A 26,554-nucleotide genomic window follows, 5' to 3' on the forward strand; every position below is an offset into this window, starting at 1 on the left:
TGTGTCATATAGTATATACAGTATAAACAGTATAATCTGTATACATATTACATACAGTGTAGAATAGGTGAAATTACGGGACCCGCCATTTATTCCATTTTTTAACATGGCGACGGTATCAAAATGAAACACTAAAATACCAATTTCAGAAGGATATTATCTCAGCAACAACATATTAGCGTGTAGAAGAAATTTGGATACGTAAAATATAGATGTGCGCTCTTTTAAATGTGATGAACTATGACGCAAAATATGAAAATACGACTTTTTTTATTCAACTGGCCATATGATGACGTCACTACATCTGATTGACAAAATGTTCACATGAATTCGTATCTACAATCCAATAGCTTCCAGAAAACGTTTTAATTGTGATTATCACATTTTATTCTTACGAGCTATAACAGATTAAAATTCACTGTAAAGATAAAATTAATGACCCACGTAATTTAAATTTTCAGGCATGATGACGTTATAAAAATTAAAATATTTTTAACTCATGCGAAAGATAGTTGATTGACCTAGATAATATTAAAATCTCGGAGAAAATGGAAGACGGATAAGCGTGATGTGCTCCATTGAATGTGATGAGCAATAACGAAAGAGACAAAAATCCTATTTTTTACATTTGTGTGGCCATACGATGACGTCACAACATCCGTAAGGAAAAAATTCTGCATGAATTCATATCTACAACATATCTGCTTACATATTAAGTTAAAAAACTTGGGGGTAACGGTTGATCCTGAGGAGCTATAATAGATTCAAAATAGGCATAATTTTGACAATATTTTGTAACTTTTGCAACTAAAACGCATGCAAATGGTCTAAATCAACGTGTATGTATGACGTCATTTTAATTTGAAATGATGTCAATCTTTTTAAAAATGACTAGGAAAGGCTGGAAAATCACAATTTAATAGAAAAAAACATGATTTTCATGCTGCGTGCGCACTGCACGCGTAAAATTGTTCGCGCGCGTGGGAAATTTTGACATGCGCAAAATGTCATGAATGGCGTAAAAAGTTGATTAGAAATTAATTCTGCGTACTTTAAAATTTTAAATGCGCGTGCGCGCGTAACTTCTTGTAAAACACGCCATTTTTAGTTAACTAAAAGTTTGCCCTTGATATGACTTAAATTTTCATAAAGGGTAAAAAAAAAATTACGCTTGGTTTTTAAGCTATGATCAATCATTAAAAATCATAAAATCGCGCGTAAGTCAGGTTGCGCAACTCTGACGTCATTCAAAATAGGAGGTGCACAACTTCACGTAAATGCCCACATGTTGTAAAAGTTATGAAATGTTATGTTTACACATTTTAGAGATACGTGAGCCACAAAAAAACGGGAAAGAAATAAGAATAATACAGAAAAAAAACTAGATTTGAACTCGTCACTTTGACGAGTTCGGGTTATCCGCGCAAACGCAACATGCACATACTTTAAACTATATGAACTTCGAAAATTGTTATGCCATCCTGTGACATAAATTAAGTATGTTTACAGTGTTGAATTGTACCTATTTTGTAGCATACAGCATATTACAGTATTTACAGAATACATTGTATGTTATATACAGTGTAGCATAGACGAAATTACGAGACCCATCTTTTAAATCCAATTATTAACACGATGACATCATCAAATTGACATATAAAGATATTTTATATTAAGATAATTATCTAAATAATTACATTAATACAAATTTGATGAATTTTGGGCACGTAAAAGAGAGATGCGCTCTCGTTTAAAAGCAATGAACTTTTACGCAAGAGATGAAAATATGACCTTTTGAATTCAACTGCCCATATAATGACGTCACAACATCTGATTGGCAAAATATTCACATGAATTTGTATCTACAATCCAATAGCTTCCAGAAAGCGTTTTAATCATGATTATCACTTTTTATTCTGACGAGCTATAACAGATTGAAATTTACTGTAAAGATGAAAATAGGTGAACCAGGTTATTTACATTTTTAGACATGATGACGTCATAAAAATTAAAATATTTTTAACTCATGCGAAAGATAGTTGATTGACCTAGACAGTATTAAAATATATGAGGAAATGGAATACGTATAAGCGAGGTGCGCTCTATTTAATGTAATGAGCAATAACGAAACAGTCAAAAATCCAATATTTTACATTCGTGTGGCCATACGATGACGTCATAACATCCGAGGGGTAAAGATTCTGCATGAATTCATATCTACAACATATCTGCTTACATATTAAATTAAAAAAATTGGGGGTAACGGTTGATCCTGAGGAGCTATAATAGATTTAAAGTAGGCATAATTTTGACAATATTTTGTCACTTTTGCAACTAAAACGCACGCAAATTGTCTAATACAACGTGTTCGTATGACATCATTTTAATTTGAAATGATGTCAATCTTTTTTAAAATGACTAGGAAAGGCTGTAAAATCATAATTCAAGAGAAGAACACATGATTTTCATGCTCCGTGCGCACCTTACGCGTAAATTTTTTCGCACGCGTGGGAATTTTTGACATGCTTAAAATGTCATGATCAGCGTAGAAAGTTGATTAGAAATTAATTTTGCGCATTTTGAAATTTTAAATGCGCGTGCGCGCGTAACTTCTTGTGAAACATGCCATTTTTAATCCATAGAAAGTTCGCCCTTGATATGACCTAAATTTTCACCAAGTGTCAATAAAAAATGACTTTTGGTTTATAATCTATGATCAATCATTGAAATTCATAAAATCGCGCGTAACTTACGCTGCGCGACTCTAACGTCATATAACGAAGTTTCTTGCACATCTACAGCTACAGGTCAATCTTTTGACAAAGTTATACAAAGTTACGTTCACAAGCAATAGGAGATATGCGACACACAAAAATCCGGGAAAGAAAGAAGAATAACAAAGAAGATGAAAAAAAAAAAGATATTTACAATCACATGGGTTATCCTGCAACTAAGTTGCGGATAACCAAAAATATTGATCCACTACAATAACAAGGAGTTATCCGCTACTAAGCGGATAACTAAAAAGATCCTGACAATAACAAGGGGTTATCCGCCAAGTGCGGATAACCAACTAGATTTGAACTCGTCACTACGGACGAGTTAGGTTATCCGCACCGCAAACGCCACGTGCACGTCATACGTTAGAATATTGCGCAGAGAAAAACGCTTAAGCCATTGAAAAAATGTTAGTGTGCTCTCTATTTTGTGTCACGTCTAAGTATAAACAGTTTACACTATATATTGTATACGTACTACATACAGTGAAGAATAGGTGAAAATAAGTGACCAAAGTTATTGACGCCTTTGGACAGGATGACGTCACAACAAATTTAAAAATGGTAAATCATGCGAAAGATAATTGATTGACCTAGACAATATAAAAAAATGGAGGGAAATGGAATACGGATAAGTGGAGATGCGCTCTATTAAATGTGATGAGCTATGAAGAAAGAGACAAAAATCCAATATTTTATATTCGAGTGGCCCTACGATGACGTCACAATGTCCGGTTAGCCATATTAATTCATGATCCGATATCTACAACTCATCAACTTCCAGAATATGTAAACAAAAGAAAAGTTTATCATGTAGTTTAGAATCTATGACTGTTTAAAAAAAGGCATAATTTTTACGACTTTTTGAACTTTTTCATCAAAAACGCGCGCAAATTATCCAATTCGACGTGCTAGTATGACGTGATTGTAAGTCGAAATTGTTTAAAAAGTTGGTAAAATTACTGGAAAAGGCTGGAAAAACATAAATAACGCATAAAAATATAAATTTAGTGCTACGTGCGCACCGCGCGCGCAAAAATGCATGCGAGCGTGGGAATTTTTGAAATGCTTAAAATGACATGAAACGCGTAGAAAATTGATTAGAAATTGATTTTACGCATTTTGAAATTTTAAACGCGCGTGCGCGCGTTACTTTATGTGAAACATGCCATTTTGAATCCATAGAAAGTTTGCGCTTGATATAACTTAAATTTTCACCAAGTTTCAATAAAAAATGATATTTGGTTTTTTATCTATGATCAATCATTGAAATTCATAAAATCGTGCGTAAGTCACGTTGCGCAACTCTAAAATCATAAAACGAAGTTTCTTGCACATCTACAGTTAGAGGTCAATCTTCTGACAAAGTTATATAATCTTATGTTGACAAGTATTAGAGATACGCTGCGAACAAAATTCCGGGAAAGAAATAAGAATAAAGAAAAAAAAAAAAAAAAAAAAACTAGATTTGAACTCGTCACTACGGACGAGTTAGGTTATCCGCAGAGCAAACGCCACGCGCACGTCATACGTTAAAATATTGAGCAGAGAAAAACGATTATGCCATTGAAAAAATGTTAGTGCGCTCTCTATTTTGTGTCACGTCTAAGTATAAACAGTTTACACTATATATTGTATACGTACTACATACAGTGAAGAATAGGTGAAAATAAGTGGCCCAAGTTATTGACGCTTTTGGACATGATGACGTCATCACAATTTTAAAAACGGTATATCATGCGAAAGGTAATTGATCGGCCTATACAATATAAAAAAATGGGGGGAAATGGAATACGGATAAGTGGAGATGCGCTCTATTAAATGTGATGAGCTATGACGAAAGAGACAAAAATCCTCTATTTTATATTCGAGTGGCCATACGATGATGTCACAATATTAGGTTAGCCATATCAATACATGATTCAATATCTACAACTCATTTACTTTCAGAATATGTAATAAAAAATAAAATTCACCTTGTAGTTTAGAATCTATAACTGTTTAAAAAAAGGCACAATTTTGACGAATTTTTGAACTTTTTCATCAAAAACGCACGCAAATTATCCAATTCCACGTGCTCGTATGACGTAATTTTAAGTAGAAATTGTTTAAAAGTTGGTAAAATTACTAGAAAAGGCTGAAAAAACATAAATCATGCGAAAAAATTATATTTTTGCGCTACATGCGCACGCGCGCGTAAAATTATTGCGCGTGCGTGGGAATTTTTGAAATGCTCAAAATGACATGAAACGCGTAGAAAGTTGATTAGAAATTGATTTTACGCATTTTAAAATTTTAAACGCGCGTGCACGCGTAACTTTCTGTGAAACATGCCATTTTTAATCCATAGAAAGTTTGCGCTTGATATAACTTAAATTTTCACAAAGTTTCAATAAAAAATGATATTTGGTTTTTAATCTATGATCAATCATTGAAATTCATAAAATCGCGCGTAAGTCACGTTGCGCAACTCTAAAATCATAAAACGAAGTTTCTTGCACATCTACAGTTAGAGGTCAATCTTCTGACAAAGTTACACAATATTATGTTGACCAGAATTAGAGATACGCTGCGAACAAAATTCCGGGAAAGAAAGAAGAATAAGATAGAAAAAAAAAAAAAAAAAGAAAAAAAAAAAAGATCCTGACAATAACAAGGGGTTATCCGCCAAGTGCGGATAACCAAAAAAAAGATCCTGACAATAACAAGGGGTTATCCGCCAAGTGCGGATAACCAAAAAAAAAAAAAAAAAAAGATCCTGACAATAACAAGGGGTTATCCGCCAAGTGCGGATAACCAAATTAAATTTGATAACCAAGTTGATATACAGTCTATTGAAAAGTACCAAGAATCTATGGGAAAAAAATACAATCGCAAACAATTTCCGCTGAAATTGGCTTATGCATGTACCGTGCACAAAGTACAGGGAATGACAATTAATAAAGCTGTTGTCAATCTTAAAAATACATTTTTGTCTGGACAAGCTTATGTAGGTTTAAGTCGTGTTACTTCTTTAACAGGTCTTTATATTGAAAACTTTGATCCCAAACATATACTTTGTGACCCAACAATCAAAACCTGCTTAAGCAATATGAAAACATTTTTACAACCGAATAAACATAGAAGTACTGTTACAAACTTTCAATATTGTATCACGTTGCATAACATACAAGGCTTGAGACAAAATTTAGATGACATGAAATGTAATACATCTTTCGCCAATTCAGATTTCATTTGTCTTACAGAAACATGGATTAATGACATGGAAAATTTCAAATTGTATCACCAGCCAAGGTGTCAATCATATTCTAATGACAACACAATCACTTCAGACTTAAAAAATAAGGAACACGGTGGTGTTGCAGTGTATACAAAAAATAACTATTGTAGTAGACTAAACATCAATTTTAAAGATATTGAATTCATTTCCATTATGGTAACATCTCCAATGTCTGTTATTATTACAGTTATATACCGACCCCATATATATGATATCAAGAAATTCTGTAATGTTCTTGAAAACCTATTGGCAGCAATACATAAATTGGGTACAAGAAGCATTATAATGGGTGATTTCATTGAAGATTTGTTAAAAGGTACATCCCATGTTAATAACCTACTGGCTAAACACAATTACCAACAGTTAATACAATCCAGTACAACAGAAGGTGGAACTCTTTTGGATCATGTCTACGTTAGAAACCTTGATACAGTGCATACAGAAGTCATTCCAATCTATTATAGCTACCACGAAATTATTGAAATAAAACTATAATTATTGAAATCTAATAGCTAATTAAACGTATTGCTTGCTTAATAAAATTGAAAATTATCTTTCATTTCATTACTTCACATTATAGGCTAATCTTGTGCAATATTGAATTTGTTAAATATTTCGATTTTGAAATGTATATGTTATATTTCTGTATATAATAATGATTATGAATTATTATTCAATTTTATTGTATATATAGTTTCTGACAATTTAATAATATATTTTCTATGGTGCAATATTTAACTTCAATGTCTAATTTTTACATAGTAAAAATTGTAATAAAAAAATTATATTTTCATATTTTGTGCTATTAATCAATTTTATTTTATATATAGTTACAGGATATTTATTTTTATATTTTATATGGTGCAATATTTAACTTTAATTTGTAATTTTTACATAGTAAAAATTGTAATAATTAATTATTACTTTCATATTTTGCGCTATTAATCAATTTTATTGTATATATAGTTTCTAAGAATTTATAAATATATTTTGTATGATACAATATTTAACTTTAATTTGTAATTGTTACATAGTAAAAATTGGAATAATTAATTATTATTTTCATATTTTGCACTATTAATCTATTTCAACTTTATTTTATATAGTCAATTTTATTTCAGTAAACAAGTCGACAACTTCTCACTTTCTGATTGTATAGTGTATAAATAAATATTTTACTAATTTTATAGGCAATAACTTTATAATTATAAAACATATCGGCAATGTTACAAAATGTACAAACAATGTAAACAAAACAATATGATTTTACATAATGGATTAGGATGTAGGGGGTATTAATTGGTTCATTAATTGGAGAATTGAGCAACTCCAATTCCATTGAAATACCCCCTGCAAAGCGTCTCACTAAAGCCTCTCCTAATCAAATCCTACTGTCTGGCTTCACGTGCCAAACCCTGTTTCTTACTAAATGACAGAGGATATCAGCAAAAACTGGTGCTCATAACCAAATAATGATCTTTTTCATATTTTGCGTCATTGATCAATTTTATTGTACATATCATTTCTGGCAATTTATTATTATTTTGTATGGTTCAATATTTAACTTACAATATATCCTTTTTACATACAAAAACTTGTAATCATTATTTATTATTTTCATATTCTGCGCTATTAACCTATTTAATTTTATATTTAGTTTCAGACAATTTATTTTTGTTTTTTGTATGGTGCAATAACATTTATTTCATTATCTTTACATGGTCAGAATTGTAACAATTAATGAATAAATAATGTTAGGCAATATTTTATATATGTTTAGTCAACATTTTTTCTATTTTTAATATAAAAAAAAATTAATATTCAAATTTTATTAACAATAACTATATAATACATGACATATCTTCAACTATATTACAAAGTGTACATTGGGGTCAAAATGGATTAGTTGTAGAGGTCGAGGATGAATTTGACAATTTAGCAACTAGGCGTAGGACTTAATGTATCATTTAAATCATTTAGGAATTCAGTTCTATCTTGTCTATTTGATTGACATGAGTTATTATTATGTAATACCTTTTGTTTGTCAATGCTTTTGTCAATTTGTTATTTGCTAGTTCATTGTTACGCCCATAATAGACTCCTTTGTTTTCTAGTGTACCCTTCTTCTATAGTGTACCCAAAACTTTGAGATATTTAGCCTTGAAGTTCAGAATGTGAAAATCGGCCTAACCTATCCATTTTAAAATTTCAATAAAAAACGATACTATAAACACTTAACTTAACATATCAAACTCTTGTTCATAAAAAAATATTCACAAGTATGTGTATTTTGCAATTATTTAAGTCGTTTCCATTGAAAATCATAAGGAAATTGGATTTTTGTTCACTCAAAAATCAACTTTCTTTACAGCGCTTTTGTAAACCGCTAACCCGAATGACGTCATGTTTGGTACCTGTTCGAAAATATATCAGCTACCATAATTTTTAACAACCTAAGGGATTTTTTTTTAATTTAGCCAATGAAAATTGGTTTTATTAAGGTGTTTTTAATTGTTTGTTTGTTTTTCTAATTGTTTGGACGGTCAGCCTGATCCAACTTCCATTTCATTATTGTCAAATGTAATATGTAAATGTAAACATATTTTCAATTAATTCGATTAAGTTTGCATTAAACATTCTTAGTCACGTGACAAACTCGAGCGGTATATTAATTAAAAACTAATGCACGGTTACCGCTGTTATCTGTTTGGTACATCAACCGTATTTAACGAATTATTATAAATTGTCCATTGTTTTTTTTTATGTACTCTAATAAAGGATATACATTATTAATAATTGAAAATTGTTGTAGGCCTATTCACTTACAACTATAACACATTTAATTAACGTATTAATATTGATTTGACCTTTCACTAACCGCAAATGTCTACATCTACCCTATCTGTAATGTAATTTTTTTATATAGACTAATTGCGTTGTAAATTTATAATGACATATGAAAAACACTAAATTGTATATTTAATTTAGGTTTCATCAATGACATACGCACCAACTAAGTAATATAATAATATTCCTAACGGCAATTAACCTTGTCAAACACCCCTAAAGAGGTATGTTACATCATGCCAATAATTGATTCTATGAATCACCAACCTAGGACTATCAATATTCGGCAGCTTACAAAAATCATTCCAATTAAATTACTTTAGCTATATATTATATCTTCGGAGTGAACAAAGCACTACATCTTTTATTAACTATTATTTGCGATATCAACCAATAATTTGTATGATATCCATGCGGTGGGGAACTTCATACATCTGAATGTAGGCCATATATAATTTAAAAAAAAAAATTTGTTTACTTACTGTAGTAAGAAGATATCATACCTCCTATTCCGTCAATGCAAATAAACGAAACACACTACTGGTGACCTATCTATTAATTTTCAATATGTCCTAGGAAGCAGTACGTTATTTCATAACAATAACTCTCCTGAGATGTATAGTATGCTGTGTTTGACAGTTACTGTAAAATTTACACAAGCCGTGCTTGGAAACTAAGACATTAAATTGTATTACAACTTTGAACTGTTTTATTTAAAAATGTGTGTTTCCTTTTCCATTGATGTTGCAAAATTAGTAGTTGTATTAGTGAAGTTTTAGTTAATTTAATAATAAGTTTTGTAATAGCATTGAGTAACATTTTATGTTTTTAGTTCATAATCGATCAAACATGAAAAATGTTTCAATATTTATTTTCCATTGTTTTTGTATTCAATTTTGTAATCTGTATGGACGTACCATCTTTTGTATGTGTGCCACTGTTAAAAAAAGTATTACAAACAAATATTATTATTATTATTATTATTACTGTATGGATGGTGCCATTTACTCTATTTGAATGACACCTCGCACGTCTTATAGTAATAATACGTACAATTATTCTATAGGAAATTAAGCTATAAAATAAATATATGAATGTAAAAAAATACAAACAGTTGATAATTCTTTTAATTTTTATAATACAAGAATAACTACATTCATTATCAACAAACATAAAGCAATTACTTAAAAGAATCATCGAATTAAAAATGCAGAATACAGCTGCATCGTCGGCATACTACAATCAATTAATTTCCAGTTGAATAGGTTTAGGGCCTATTAACTACAACTTCCATCATTGAAAACCCGACAATTTAATTGATCGGCACATCAATTAATAAACAAAACATGATTGTAGTTACTGGTACAATGGAATAAATAGTACTTCATGTTGCACGCAAACCCAATACATTCATAAACACGTCTCCAACACAAACTCCTGAACTGCAAGCCCTACAAACATCCAAACAAGCAAAATATATTCATTTAAAATTAATTGTTAAATAATACCTCCAAATTAAACTAGATTTAATTCATCACTATGATGAATTATAGGTTATATGCATTTGATTAAAATAAAGATAATTGATTTGTAAAAGATATATTGATTGATTGATTTTCTCAGAATCTTTAATTATTTATAATATATGCTAGGATCTTGCTAAGGCTAATACAATAGCCGGTATCGCAATCCGATCAAAGATCCCTCTGCGTATAATGTCATAAACCACATTATTTTGTTACATAATAATAAAGACATAAGTTTCTTTTTATCTAGATTTCATTATAAATCATGTGTATAATCTATACACTAAGAAATAAAATTGAACAAACAATACAAATAATAAAAAAAAATCTGATTTCGTTTCGTTACCCAAGGTGAGGCTCGATCTCGGTACCTTGAATGCCATAAACACGAGCACAGACCACCGAGCCATACACAACTTACTAAATCATGTAAAAAGATTCCTCCGTGTATTTACTATTCAGTAGCCACTTTGGTGCAGATAGATTATTACATACCGCAATGAATTATAATTTATTACTATGATGACATCTTTAAAAATTTAAAAAAATGATGCACTGTCGAACTATATACTTTTAACTTTAATATATGAACTTCTTAAGAAAGAAAGTTAATGTTAAGTGTGTTATTTCGGCCTAAGAAAATGTCAAAATTTGTTTGATTGTCGAAATTATTTTTTTTAAATTTAATATGCAATTAATGATGACTTAATCAACTTTTGTTCTCTTAATTTGATAATAAATCATGCATATGATACATACACTTCAAGAAAATGAAATAAAAAATAGGTGTTCCCTTGCATTCTGACGATATATATTAATTTTAAAATTTAGCATATTTTCACCATTTTGTTAACTTATACGTGCGTAGCCTGTCACTTTTGACGTGCTCGTATAACGCAATTTCGAGTTGAAACGTGAATCAAATATGATGATATTATTAAAGAAAGATTGTAAAACAGAAATCGGGCAAAAAGAGTGCGCATTAACGTTTAACGCGCAGTGCGCGTGCAAAAATCTGCGCACTCATGGCAATTTTTTAAACGCTTAAAATTGCCTGAAACATACTCTAATTTCATCGAAAATAAATTTTGACAATTTTGAACATTTTAAGCGCGCGTACGCAAGCGTTATATGCGCTACGCACGTAATTGTATTGCCATATGATGAAATATGACCTGAAATTTATGAGTACCAAATTTTGTTTAATTGTGATTCATGCTTGTGAAGATATGATTACAAACGTGATTTCGTTAAATCGCGCGTAGACAGCGTAATTTTTGATTGCGCATCGTGAAAACATAACCACATCGATTCCTGGCCATAAGGAATATACTCTGAAAAATTTACTTATTTAGATGAAACTGATATCAAGATAATTGACGGACAAATAGTGCTAAGGAAAGAATAAATAAATAAACTAGATTTAATTCGTCACTATGACGAATTATAGGTTATATGCATTGATTAAAATAAAGATAATTGATTTGTAAAAGATATATTGATTGATTGATTTTCTCAGAATCTTTAATTATTTATAATATATGCTAGGATCTTACTAACGCAAATACAATAGCCGGTATCGCAATCCGATCAAAGATCCCTCTGCGTATAATGTCATAAACCACATTTGTTACATAATAATAAAGACATAAGTTTCTTTTTATCTAGATTTCATTATAAATCATGTGTATAATCTATACACTAAGAAATAAAATTGAACAAACAATACAAATAATAAAAAAAAATCTTATTTCGTTTCGTTACCCAAGGTGAGGCTCGATCTCGGTACCTTGAATGCTATAGACACGAGCACAGACCACCGAGCCATACGCAACTTACTAAAACATGTAGAATGATTCCTCCGTGTATTTACTATTCAGTAGCCACCTTGGTGCAGATAGATTATTACATACCGCAATGAATTATAATTTATTACTATGATGACATCTTTAAAAATTTAAAAAAATGATGCACTGTCAAACTATATACTTTTAACTTTAATATATGAAATTCTTAAAAAAGAAAGTTAATGTTAAGTTTGTTATTTCGGCCTAAGAAAATGTCCAAATTTGTTTGATTGTCGAAATTAATTTTTTTTTAATTCAATATGCAATTAATGATGACTTAATCAACTTTTGTTCTCTTAATTTGATAATAAATCATACATATGATACATACACTTCAAGAAAATAAAATAAAAAATAGGTGTTCCCCAGCATTCTGACGATATATATTAATTTTAAAATTTAGCATATTTTCACTATTTTGTTAACTTATACGTGCGTAGCCTGTCACTTTTGACGTGCTTGTATAACGCAATTTCGAGTTGAAAAGTGAATCAAATATGATGATATTATTAAAGAAAGATTGTAAAACAGAAATCGGGCAAAAAGAGTGCGCATTAACGTTTAACGCGCAGTGCGCGTGCAAAATTCTGCGCACTCGTGGCAATTTTTTAAACGCTTAAAATTGCCTGAAACGTACTCTAATTTCATCGAAAATAAATTTTGACAATTTTAAAACTTTTAAGCGCGCGTACGCATGCGTTATATGCGCTACGCACGTACTTATATTGCCATATGATGAAATATGACCTGAAATTTATGAGTACCAAATTTTGTTTAAAAGTGATTCATGCTTGTGAAGATATGATTACAAACGTGATTTCATTAAATCGCGCGTAGACCGCGTAATTTATGATTGCGCACCGTGAAAACATGACCACATCGATTCCTGGCCATAAGGAATATACTCTGAAAAATTGACTTAGCTAGATGAAACTGATGCCAAGATAATTCACGGACAAAATAGTGCTAAGGAAAGAATAAATAAATAAATAAATAAATAAATAAATAAATAAATAAAGATCCTGACAGAATCAAGAGGTTATATGCATATCATGCATATAACCTAATAAAGATTGTGACAAAATCAAGAGGTTATATGCATGATAATGCATATAACCTAATTAATTATTATATGCATAACATACACAATTAAACAAAACAAAAACTTTTTAATCACTAAATTGATTGATATTTCTTTTGTCAACTGTCTCAACCAACAATGTTTTCATTACTTTTGGCCATGTCATATCTGCTGATGAAAATCATGCAAACCATGTTGATTTACCAAGCTGTCTGACCATTGCTAGTACATCTTTTTGTATAGATTGTCAGTATGGACATGTTCCTTTGATTTGTTTTAGAAATGTATAACCCCTATCACATCTTAAAATTTCTTGAACTTCAGATGCCCATTTTTACCTGATCCTTTTCCTTTTCAAATAAAGATCGAAACATTGAATCATGGCTTGCCTCTCATTATTTGGAATTACTTTTATGATATCTTATTTTAACATAATCAATGTTCTATTGGTTTTTATAAAAAAAAAAATCTGTCAAAAAAATCAAATCTAATCATAATCGAAAAGACCTGATCAAAACATGCCGACGAAACAAACACGCCGAAAAAGCCAAAAAATCAAAACAACATCAAAATAAACTTTCTCACACAAGACGGATCCTCTCAAAAAGATAACAAGAGATTAAATTGTAATCTTTGATTACCAAATCAGCCGGTAATACAACTGACCTAAACAAAATGTTTCACATAATTGTTTACAGGGGTTGCCACCCGCCCTATCACCTTCACGGCGGCACAGGGTTTAATTGTAAAGTATGTCACAGTATATGCAAATTATTCAAATCTTCATATTTACAAAGATGCATTTAACCATTTTGTCAAGGCTTATTATTTATAAATTAGGTCTTTCTTTCCCTTTTCTATTAAATTCACCTTCTATTTAAAGTATTCAATAAATATGCAGATTGTTGTTTCCTTAAAATTCACGTCAAATAAAAATCTTGAACATTTTGTTTGTTCTTCAGAAACCAGGCAGACCTGTAGATGCTTGCAAGGAAAATGCCTTCTATCAGCTGTGGGTGATTGTGACACAATTATCACTCCAACCATGGCAGCATCTACATCGACGACCAAGAAACAGTGTCAATCAATAAACTGCTATTTAGTAGACATCTTCCAGATCCGAAAAGTAGGCAAAGGCGTTAAAGCAAGAGAATTTTTAAAAACTTTTTGAGTGCTTCCTGAACGACTCCAATCTAATGCAGTCTACAACATCGACCAAAATTATGGCCATGCAACAAAATACATTTTTCACGGTACAAGATTGCATTATGGACCAAATGACACACAAGGTTTCGAAGTCACCAAAAACGAAGGTAAGAACTGAATCAATTTTCATTCATATTAATTAAGCTTTACAAAAATGCTATTCCATAACACAATAATTTTTTGTCAATATTACAATTATTGAATGACAGTTCAATCAGAGAGTTGTAATTATGATTAAACTAATTCACTGTCAAGTATTATTTAATTAATAGTTAAACTATTATCTAATAATGTACCATAAACCGAGTACGTTTATGGTTGCACATATGTAGGTTTCATTGCCACAAACGCTTTTTGGTTTCCCAAAACAAAAAAGGTATTTAATTTCCAAACAAATGTTTGATGAAAGTATTCTTAACACTACAAAAAAATTACTCACATTACAATTATTGTGTCTTCAATTTGGAATTTACTAATTGCAATTCTGCGATAAAAAACCAGGAAGAGATTTTTTTCAGTAGTTAGGTAGTTTAACCTAATGTAATAACATGTCTGGTGACTCCCTAGAAGGTGAAAAAAAACATTTTTTACCACACCGTTTATTTTTCATAGTTTTTAAAAAATGCCTCCCTATTTACAACAATTCAGATTGTACATCGAGCATCAACTATTACACTAAAGCAATCACTTTTGAGAATCGCAAGTGAAAGAAATGATAGTCTGGGAATGGCTGTGAAAGGATGCTTAGAAGGCATGGCAGTTCTTATAGTAGAAGAGGCTGTTTAACATAATAAATGCTACTGCACCCTTAACAACATTCCAGGTTGCTGTAATGTAAGTTGTATTTATACAGTAGACATACACTATGTTCTTGAAGTTTAATTAATTAATTAAGTATGTCACAGTATATGAAATTGTAATCTTTGATTACCAAATCAGCCGGTAATACAACTGACCTAAACAAAATGTTTCACATAATTGTTTACAGGGGTTGCCACCCGCCCTATCACCTTCACGGCGGCACAGGGTTTAATTGTAAAGTATGTCACAGTATATGCAAATTATTCAAATCTTCATATTTACAAAGATGCATTTAACCATTTTGTCAAGGGTTATTATTTATAAATTAGGTCTTTCCCTTTTCTATTAAATTCACCTTCTATTTAAAGTATTCAATAAATATGCAGATTGTTGTTTCCTTAAAATTCACGTCAAATAAAAATCTTGAACATTTTGTTTGTTCTTCAGAAACCAGGCAGACCTGTAGATGCTTGCAAGGAAAATGCCTTCTATCAGCTGTGGGTGATTGCCTGACAGTGAAATGGAGAGTGGAGTGTATACAGTAAGCCAATTATATGACCAGATGAAGATGATAGCAGGCGATGACACTCCAGTGTACCATGAGAGATACTTGAAAGAAGCACTTGAAAGATACTATGGTGACAGTATATTTATAACTAACCAAGAGCGCAGGAAGGATGTTGTCTGCTTTAGAAGCTGTATAGCACGTATCATCCGAAACTACCATGAAATGCAAACTGATGATGAAGAGGCGAAGAAAAGAGCCATCATCAAAACTGCAGCTTCACTCATTATCAACGACATCAAGTTTCTCAATTTCAGCAAAGAGGACTTTCTATCACTAAAAGAAATGACATCAATATATGAACTACCAGAAGCTCTTGAACTGATGTTGACATCCTTAATGCCTCGTTCATCTGTTAGGCGAAATGTTGCGGGGCAGAATATTATATCTTCACAACGCCCAAGATCATCTAAGATGCCTTTTCAGCTTGGCATGAGTTTGTACCTTGATCACAAGTTTGGTTCAGATAAGCTGATTGATGTCATGCACAGGCTTGGCGTTTGTGAAAGTCAAAAAGAGACAGTGGACTACAAGCATACGTATATTGACTCTACTAATACCACAAATGCAGCATCAATGGCCGTCCTTGAGAAGCAAGTCGAACAACACATTGGAGACAACATGGATCACGATCTGATCTCATTAGATGGTCAGCTCGGTTTTCACGCAATGGGTTAGATCAAAGTAACAACTCCAGAAAACTCCAATCAACTTGAAGTTGATGAGAATCGGAAGTTACAAAGAAAGCCAATCGTGAAGAGTGAAACTTTGTCAAATATTGAAGGCCTGCATAATTATGTTCCACAACAAACAAACGCCCTACTGGAGACGAAACTCATAAAGTATGAATACCTTCATCACAAAGTACCAAAGAGATCCATCCCAACAGATGATTCAGTCATGGACTGGTACAATGGATAGATAGACGGAAGAACCGTTCATCCCAACTTCATGGGTTGATCAGACCTTCAATGGACTAGCACTAAAATCCTCAATTGAGTTTCTGCGAATCATCAATGCGAATCCTAATTACATGCAGACAGTATACACCACCATCATGAGAGCTATCAAGGGAACGTACAAATCTCCAGCAATAATAACATTTGATTTGCCTCTGTTCATTAAGGCATCTCAAATTGTTAAGGAGCAAAAGTTGGCTGTAGTTGTAAGGAGGATTTCACTTCCTCAAGAGTTACCTTGGTTGCATCGGCTACATCATGGATGGCAGTGGTTTGGAAGAAGCCATGGCAGTCATCTATGGACCTACCACTGTCAAGTACATCCTGAAAGGTGCAGCATACTCAAAGGCACTGACAGCACACTTCTTGACAGATGCCGCACTGGTCAAACACATGATGGGTGGAAGTGACAAAAAAAGCCTTGATGAGACGCTCGAAGACTTGCAGAAAACATCAAGAACGGCAAAGCTGTGGGTTTTGTACCACCAACTTGTAAGAACAGCGCAAGATTTCATCTTAGCAGAAAGACTCCATCTAAATGCTGTTTCTAAGATGGTTGGTATATTCGCCACTGCTGGACATGGCCAGTACGCCAAATTTGGACGCATGTACCTACAAGAGATGCTCAGCCTTCCAGAAGATTATCCTGAGGTTAGTATAAACAAACTTTGACCAATCTTTTTTTTTAATCATCTGTTATTTTTCATAAATTTTTCCCTAATTATCATTCTAAATATATGACTATTTGTGTTAATTGTAGGTGTATGAAGCATTCATGGAAGGAAATCATACAACACGTTACAGCAATGAACAATTTTCAGGACAATTTTCTGACCAGACAATTGAAGAGACACTTATGAGGAAAGCAAAGTCAAATGGAGGTTTGACACGCGGAAGAATGCGCAACGAAAACTCTGTGAAAATATGGGCTGGAACATTTTCACATCTGAAGCTTCTAAGCGACCTGATGGAAGATCTGATGGAAGACCTTGGAGAAAAACGTTTAGAAAAAGACAGCGAGTGCGTCAAGATGATATTTGCATGGTTTTCAGCTCACAACCCATTCATAGAGGTTAGTATAGATCTGTATCATCTACATATAGTGTCAGATAAATCATTCCACATTTGAGTAACAATTTTTGAAATATTTTGCTTATCATCTAAAGTGACTTTTCATTTCAGGTAAACGATGTCAACACCATTGCTTCACTGTCTAGTGGAATAATAACCATCGACAAGTCAATTGTCAATTGTGATGATGCAGTGAGTATACAGTAGGCTATGAAATTCAGAAGGATCTTGATGATGAGTCACCTGTTACAACCATGAAGACATCAAAGAAATGCAAAAATCTAGCTGACCTCCAGAAGAAAGTAAAGGTAGGGGACAAGAAAATCTACATTGAGAAGACACTACTCTTCAACAGATTAATCATCATGGCAGAGAGAGATGAAGGAATAGAAGACATATTCAAATTTGAGTTGGCCCCTGTCCCAACATCTCTTTTCACAATGGACCGCATGATGAGGAAACCAAAAAAACATGAATTTGGCCAGATGCTAAAGAAGAAAGCTACAAAACTTGATGTAGACATGAACAGCAAGGTGCACGTGGTTGATGGAGGATGGCTTCTTCATCAGGTAAAATGGGCCAGCAGAGCAACTGTCAAGGCTATAGTTGATTCTTATGTCAGGTATGTTGACAACAAATTCAAGAGTGCTACCGTCGTGTTTGATGGCTACGGGGAAGAATCATCAACGAAAGACCAAGAGCATATACGCCGGATGGCTGGAAAGAAGGTTTCTCCGGACTTGAGTGTCACACTGGACCTGACTGTGTCATGTGATAGAGAGGTATTCCTGGCAAATGAGAAGAACAAAGGAGCCTTAATCACATTGACCATGACCTTTTGTAACATTGTTCAAAATGTGTAACAAATAACTAAATGTATATTTCAAACAATTTGAGCCCAAATTCAAGTCTCTACGACCAATATAGTTACAGAGATACAGAAATGCCCTGGTTTGTGGGTCAAAGGTCAGAAATGGCATTTCCGGTCATTTTTTACTAAAATGTCCCATTAGACCGAATATGAATGTATACCTTCTGATCAATTTGAGATCAAAATTACCTCGCTGTGACCAGTGGTTGTCGAGATTTAAAGACCTAATGGTGTTTGGTTTCATAACCTTTCACCCTGACCTTTTGACCCTTCGCCACATTTTCAAAATGTGTAACCAAGTCAAAAATGATTGTTTGACCACCCTAAACCAATTTCTGAAGTCAAATTCTGTGGACCTCAAAGTGCATACGAAAGTTGATCTAGCTACTAGAGTAACAGTACTTTACCTACCTAGCAGTACCACTATACATAATATGTGATAAAAACCAGTGATCACTTAAAAATGAACTGATCCAAGGCCAACTCTCACAATTCAGCGTGTAGAGCATCGATTGATGGTTTACAATCTCAGTGGGGACCGTCGGCAGTTTGGAGGTTAGGTTCTGAGAGTTGAGATTCTTTTCACTCCAGTTTTGGTTGCATCCTCCCTGATGTCATAAGGTGATATATAATGTATGTCATCATTTGATTACGATTTCAGTGGCACTACAGTAGCAAATAATTCATGACAGTGAGTAAATATTAGTTTAGTTTACAGTAGTACTATACAAGTAAAGAGACTTTTATCCCACCTAGAGGACTATTTCAGTCTCTTCGGTATCAATCTTGGGTATCTAGAAAACTCAGATCTCAGATATATCTGAGTTTTCTAATAAATAAAAACTAGAAATACTATGTACTATGAACCAAGTCAGATGAAGTTTGAATCAAATTTCCATTTGTAAAACCTACTACTGTCCATAAGTATGAAAAATATAAATTTACATAATTACGCTATTTTGATTTGATGTACTAGTACTGCTTTCATCTGAGTATATAGTACTGTATAATATTTACATTTACAGCAAAACATTACATTATCATTATTATTATTACTACATTACGTAAGAGCTTCACAAACACATACAAGTCGTAAAAACTCTTTACCGAAATCACGCATACAATGACCACCAGTACCTTTAGTTATACCAGGGAGTTGAACTATATCAGCTGTCATGCAGATCTTAAATCAAGTTTTTTTTAACCTAACATTTTAAAAACTACATTTATTCACTCTGTATAGAAAACTCAGATATATCTGAGATCTGAGTTTTCTAGACACCCATCAATCTTCACACTCATCGTGTACTCACCAGAGCTTTCAGGGTTGTAGAGTACTTGTGGATGAGTATCAATAATTTGCTTCTATCGTCTTCTATGTCTTCTTTCCAAGAGAGCGATCCCTCTTTCTCGCGGCTCAACCCATGACGTATTTCACCATTGGATTCGGGGTTGAGTGTGTGTAGGCCAGGCGATTGGCTGTGACGTATAGATGACGTAACCACTAGCCAATCGCCAGGCACTACACAAGTTTAACTAACTGTAAATTCATAAAATTACAATAAAGAACAAGGCCTAACTTCTTCTTAAGTTTACTGCATTATTTTAATAATTAATATACCTGAATGTGTATATTTTAATAAAATAAAGAATAGTAGTAGCACAATCTACTTTTATTAATAACAAGGTTAAAAAACAAAGTTCACCCTCAGTATGATAATGGTACGGCCCAGCATAATGTTATGTCCACATTTATAGTGCATTCCATTTCGTAATTATGGGGCTGGTGAAAAATAAATTTTTTAAATAATGAATTTTAAAATATGATAAAACCATTATCATAAGACTGTTTCATTTTAAATTAATATCACACGAGGGTGGCCATGTGATTCAAATTTACTACCATATTTTATATTCATTTTGGAACCTAATGTTATATTAACAGACTTACCTCATTGCCGAAATAATTTTAAACTGGAAAAACATTTATATTATATAAATATATACGCTAAAAAGGTGCAAAAAATACAAACAAATGTCAACTTTCAGCTTGCATTCCTCCCTCCAACACAATTTCTTCTATCCCATTTAACTGCTGTGACGTTACTTTAGCTTCTCATGAATATTTATGAACCTTTGCATCCTCTAAAAAAACTTCTACTTTTAAATTACGATAAATTATTAAAAAGTAGTAAAATAACGGTTATGACGTCATAAAAAAATCATTAACTTTATTCTTATATATTATAATGAAAAAATGATATTATTTTGATATTTTTTGATAATCTAAAGGATATTTGTTACAAAATTATAATAGAGAGCTTTCGCTATCTCGATCGGGAACGAGCCGCCGAGAAAGTAAGGGTTTTTTGTGTATGACGTCATTAGTTTATGTGAAATTTTAATTAACTAATGCTCGTAGCCCGAGATACAGGAGCTGGTTCTCGTCTGCAAAATCGAGAAATACACGACGTCGCGACATGGTGAGTTAAACTTTTGACCAATAGCAAAAAACGTTTCATGTACTTTTCCTGATATAAGTTATTAAAATAAGAATTATACTCATCTCAACACTAATCTAAATTATATATTTGTGAACTTTCTGTAGGCCTAGGTAGGCCTAGGCCTAGGTAGGCCTAGTCAGAAAACATTTAGTTTAGGCCTAGGCTAGCCTACGCCTAGAGGAGGAGGCGTGTTGAACCCACAAATGTGAAAACGCCCACAAATGTGAAAACAACCACAAATGTGAAAACGCATCACCCACAAATGTGAAAACAACCACAAATGTGAAAACGCATCAACCACAAATGTGAAAACAGCGCTCACAAATGTGAAAACGATCATCGCCCACAAATGTGATAACGCCCACAAATGTAAAAAAAAGAGAGACTTTTTCGCCCACAAATGTAAAAAAAAAATCAAATCAAATTTAGTGCTAGACTGCTTGAAGTGCAGTTGGGCTTACTATATTAGTATTGTGTACGTATTATAGCTCCAAGTCGATGCTCGGTATACACGATACTACAAGATCAATGCTATTGCAGTAGTTCCTAATGTTCAATTTTTTTACAAAAATATAACCACAAGATAATAATACAAGAGCAAGAGCAAGAACAACTAATGAAAGAATATTTCTTTATTTTAGAGCGATAAACAAATTGTAACATTAGTCTAGGACCTGGGTCAGATTTGTATGCATTTAATTTAGGAGAGAATATCTCAACTGTTATAGGATAATTTTATCTAGACTACCCAGCCTAGATATAAAAAAATACAACATAATTAATATATAATTATCAAATTATTAATAATCAAAATATGCACATTTTCCATACAATTAGCTTCATAATTAAAAGTTTTCAATACAAGTTGGGTAGCAATGAGTAGCATATTGTGTATGCTTTCATTTGATACCATACAGTTTGTCCATTGGCATTTTAAAGAATAATTTAACCCGAAAATGTTTTTTGGTCATTTTGGGTCAAAGGTCAGTAAAAGCATTTCCGGTCATTTTTTTCGCTAAAAGTTGTGTTAGACCGAATATAAATATATTCTGAACAATTTGACACCAAAAGCAAATTTGTACGACAAGTGGTTGTCGAGATATAAGAACCAAACATTTTTAACCTTTGACCCCGATTTTGGGCATGTTCGTCCCGGATAGCGAATTTTGCACACATTCCATGTTGTTCGTTGGGGTCAAATTATCCTATAACAGTTGAGATATTCTCTCCTAAATTAAATGCATACAAATCTGACCCAGGTCCTAGACTACATAGAATAATACCGTAACACCAGTATCCAACCAAACATAATACACGATACGATAGTATCAAACTTGTCACGAACGAATGTATTCTATAAAACATACTATGCTACATTCGTAGTTTAATCTGATGCTTATTGTTTAATTTGTATATCTATTTTTAGCGGATAATTATAAAGATATACGGAGAATAATATTACCTATTGAATGCATTAAAATTTAACTGATTTATAAATCTACTATCAAAGGGTGTGGGAACCAAACGTATATTCGACAATTTAAAGAAATAGAATTATGTATAATATAATTATAAGTAAATAAGTCAATGTACAAGGTATAACGGTATTATTAATGAGGAACAAACTGGCTTCATGAATTACCTAACAAAATATTTAAGGAGGAGTTGCAATGCGATTAAATAATGTTATCTACTAATAGTAGGCCTACACTTGATTGGGGATGCCTATAACACTAATTGTATGAGCATTAGAAGTCATATTTGCTGGTATTTATAGCCTAACAGTGCCACTTTTAAAACACTAAGACTTTTCTCTCCAAAAAAATCGCTTAATCACGAACCAACCAGGTAGTGTATTGTTTTACATAACACCAACCAACAACTATGCCATTTTTTAACAGGTAGGAATATCCGAAGCATCATTGAAAGTCCACTGGATTTTCCTGCGTTCCTTATTAATTTTCTGACACTGATAACATGTTCATAATCTGTCGCATTTGGCAATTTGAGTGCATTCAATATGTAGGAATTAATGTGAACACATCAAGGGGTGGGAATGTCGGGATGTCTTGCCTTAGACATCTTGCTGGGGAATCCCTACTGTGTGTGTACAGACATCATATTATAGACAATAGAAAGCGCGTATGCATCGTCAATACATAGTATAGGCTACACATACTAGCTAGGGTATGTCATTACAATAATATTGAAAGGATATTTTGTTATTATTAGAACCTAATCTATAGAACTTATACATTATAAATTATATAATTTGTGGGTTTTACAGCTTCTTCTTCTTTTAAATTTAATACTGCACACAATATAATAAAAAAACCACAAACTCCAACATTATTGTCTAACAACAAAATGTCTAATTTCCCAGAACTTTTGTTATACATCATCCACCGACACTGTATAACCTTGACCTTGTAGTATCGTGCACGCGCGCAAAACATCGAACTTCGACTTGAAACTATACGTACATATCAGTAAGCCAACGAGTTAACAACCACACACCACAAGTAGCAATGGTATACAACTTTGTAGTATCGTGCACGCGCACAAAAAACATGGAATCGAACATCGACTTGGAACTATACGAACATAACAATAAGCCAACGAGTTAACAACCACAAGTAGCAATAGTATATTATGAACTTGACCTTGTGGTATCGTGTATGCGCACAAAAACATTGAATCGAGCATCGACTTGGAACTATACGTACATAACAGTAAGCCAACGAGTTAATAACCACACACTACATACAAGTAGCAATTTAACCTTGACATTTTATTATCGTGTGCGCACGCAAAAAAACATCGAACATCGACTTATAACTACAGTATACGTACATAATAGTAAGCCAACAACCACACACGAGAAGCAACAATGATATAACATGGCCTTGACCTTGAAGTATCGTGCACGCGCGCAGCAAATAACAAACATCGTCTTGAACTATTACGTACATTAAACAAACGAGTTAACGTGCAAATATCGCGCGCATGAGCAGCAAATTATAATAATCCAACGCGTTAACCACGACCCTAACAGACGTATCGTGAACAAAAAATTATTGTAACAACTCAATACAATCATGATATAATGTATTAACTCGATCAAAATTGTTTGAGTCTAGCACTAAATTTTTTTTTTTACATTTGTGGGCGAAAAATTCTCATTTTTTTTTACATTTGTGGGCGTTATCACATTTGTGGGCGATGGTCGTTTTCACATTTGTGGGCGCTGTTTATTACATTTGTGGGTGATGCGTTTTCACATTTGTGGTTGTTTTCACATTTGTGGGTGATGCGTTTTCACATTTGTGGTTGTTTTCACATTTGTGGGTGATGCGTTTTCACATTTGTGGTTGTTTTCACATTTGTGGGCGTTTTTACATTTGTGGGTTCAACAAGGCGGCCTAAACTAGCCTAGGCCTAGGCTAGTTTAGGCGGTGTAGGTGCCAGGGCCTCCGATCCTACTTACTAATACTACTAGGCCTAGGCTAGCCACTAATGGCTTGTATAATTTATTAAACAGCTAGGGCCTAACTTATAACTAGGCCTAATTAGCTGTAAAAATATTATATTCTCCACCAAAATATTTACAATTTTATTTAACAGGAGCTGTTAAATAAAGAGCTTGGACTGGGTCAGAAAGAAAATAGGTAAGTCGTCATTTAAAATGATCAATTATTCGATCGATTATTGATTATTTTCGTTATGGAACTTTTCTGTATAGGCCTAATATTAATAATGAGTGTTAAAAACACTGAATGGTCTATTAGTATTATGAAAATAGTTGAAATCATATCATAACTTTTATTTCTTTATAGCAAAAAAACCATAAGGTATTGCGCAGCAACGGACATAATGCTGCTGAAGGAGGTCCTGTCACTAAACCCTTATGAAAATGGAGAAAAATGGAACGATGTGGCTTCAAATTTCAATGTTGCCCTCAAGGTGTTTCGTCCATCCACCTTGCAGGTAAACACGAGATCAGTTAAAGAGAGGGTTGAAAAGCTCTTGAGGATATTTAAGTCGCAGCAGTTAGAATCACTAAGAAAGTAAGTGTATTTATGAATTCTTCATAGTTAACATAACTATTTGGAAACATAAAGTAAAAATGAGGTATGTAAGCTTTTCTAATGTCTCTACAAAATAAAGACATCTGCATAAAAAAAGGTAATAATACTTTTCACCCACTGTGCTAAATAAATAAATGTATGTATAAAGTTTTCATTAACCTGCTTTTAAATTACCAGAAATTCAATGTAATTTTGCAGATCGGGATGTGCTGAAGAATATTCAGAGAGAGAACAGCTGTTAACAGAACTAACTACCCTGAAGGATGAGAGCCAGAAGCCACAAATCAAGCAAAATACTAAATCAGAGGTGTTGTTTGAATCAGGTTTAGAAATTAGAAAAAGAGCATTGGAAACATTGGGTCCAGTAAATAGAGGTTAGTTACTCTATATATATAAAGTTAAAGTAATTATAAACTTTAACTCTTTGAAAACAAGCATGAACATTTTACCCTGGGTGGTGACCAGCAATGATTAGCAAAATCATATGTAAAACCTCATTCAGTGAAAAAAAAAATCTATTTGATTGGTCCCATATTTTATATTCTAAAATATATCATTACAAATTATGTCATAAAACTGAAAACCCAGACTTTTTTCCAAAACATCTTCAGAAAGGGTCAATACTTGCAAAATTTATAATGGTGTTATACTGTACTTTGTTTTTATATTTTATGGCAGATAAAACCAGTGAAAAAAAAAAGCTGAAGACAAATTCACTTCATAATTATACAACTATGAAGAATAGGGAACTGGATCTTAAGGAAAGGGAGTTGGAGGTTAGAAGGCAAGAGCTGCAGTTGCAGAGGGAGGAGGCCGTTTTTAGAAGAGAGAGAGAAAAAGAAGAGAGGGACGCACTAATAGAGTGTTTGAAGGCATTTGCCAATAAATAATTTATTTATTCTCACTATGCAACTAATAAACATTAATTATTTATATATTAAAGATGTATTGTCCCTTTGACTAATTCCAAAAAAATTAAAAATAAAAGATTTCGAAAAAAGGTGGCTCATTTTGAAGTATCATAATAATTATTAACTAACACCAAAAATGTTTTTAAAAAAAATCATTAAACTGAAATACAGACGTTTTTTGTTAAGAAAATAACTCTGACTTCCAGTCAAAGTTTTCGCT

At 32.5% G+C, this 26,554-nt stretch overlaps 1 protein-coding gene and 1 pseudogene across 1 annotated transcript; both read left to right on the forward strand.

The window, feature by feature from the left end:
• The first annotated feature begins 14,581 nt into the window (after positions 1-14,581).
• Positions 14,582-18,823, forward strand: LOC144837243 (uncharacterized; annotated as a pseudogene).
• Positions 18,824-24,806: 5,983 nt separating this feature from the next.
• Positions 24,807-26,351, forward strand: LOC144837551 (uncharacterized). Its single transcript, XM_078692722.1, has 4 exons — positions 24,807-25,003; positions 25,172-25,402; positions 25,622-25,797; positions 26,102-26,351. The coding sequence occupies exons 2-4, from the start codon at positions 25,209-25,211 to the stop codon at positions 26,311-26,313; spliced, it is 582 nt and encodes a 193-aa protein (XP_078548848.1). The 5' UTR covers positions 24,807-25,003; positions 25,172-25,208; the 3' UTR covers positions 26,314-26,351.
• Positions 26,352-26,554: the final 203 nt, after the last annotated feature.

Source organism: Antedon bifida, chromosome 3 (assembly GCF_963402885.1).
Source record: "Antedon bifida chromosome 3, ecAntBifi1.1, whole genome shotgun sequence".
Lineage (NCBI taxonomy): Eukaryota > Metazoa > Echinodermata > Crinoidea > Comatulida > Antedonidae > Antedon > Antedon bifida.

What these genes read in the sequence shown, in the direction of transcription:
- LOC144837551 (XM_078692722.1), top strand. Translation starts at nt 25,209, where the DNA reads ATGCTGCTGAAGGAGGTCCTGTCACTAAACCCTTATGAAAATGGAGAA. An exon ending in CAGTTAGAATCACTAAGAAA is followed by an intron (nt 25,403 to 25,621) that starts GTAAGTGTATTT and finishes GTAATTTTGCAG; the next exon opens with ATCGGGATGTGCTGAAGAAT. An exon ending in ATTGGGTCCAGTAAATAGAG is followed by an intron (nt 25,798 to 26,101) that starts GTTAGTTACTCT and finishes ATTTTATGGCAG; the next exon opens with ATAAAACCAGTGAAAAAAAA.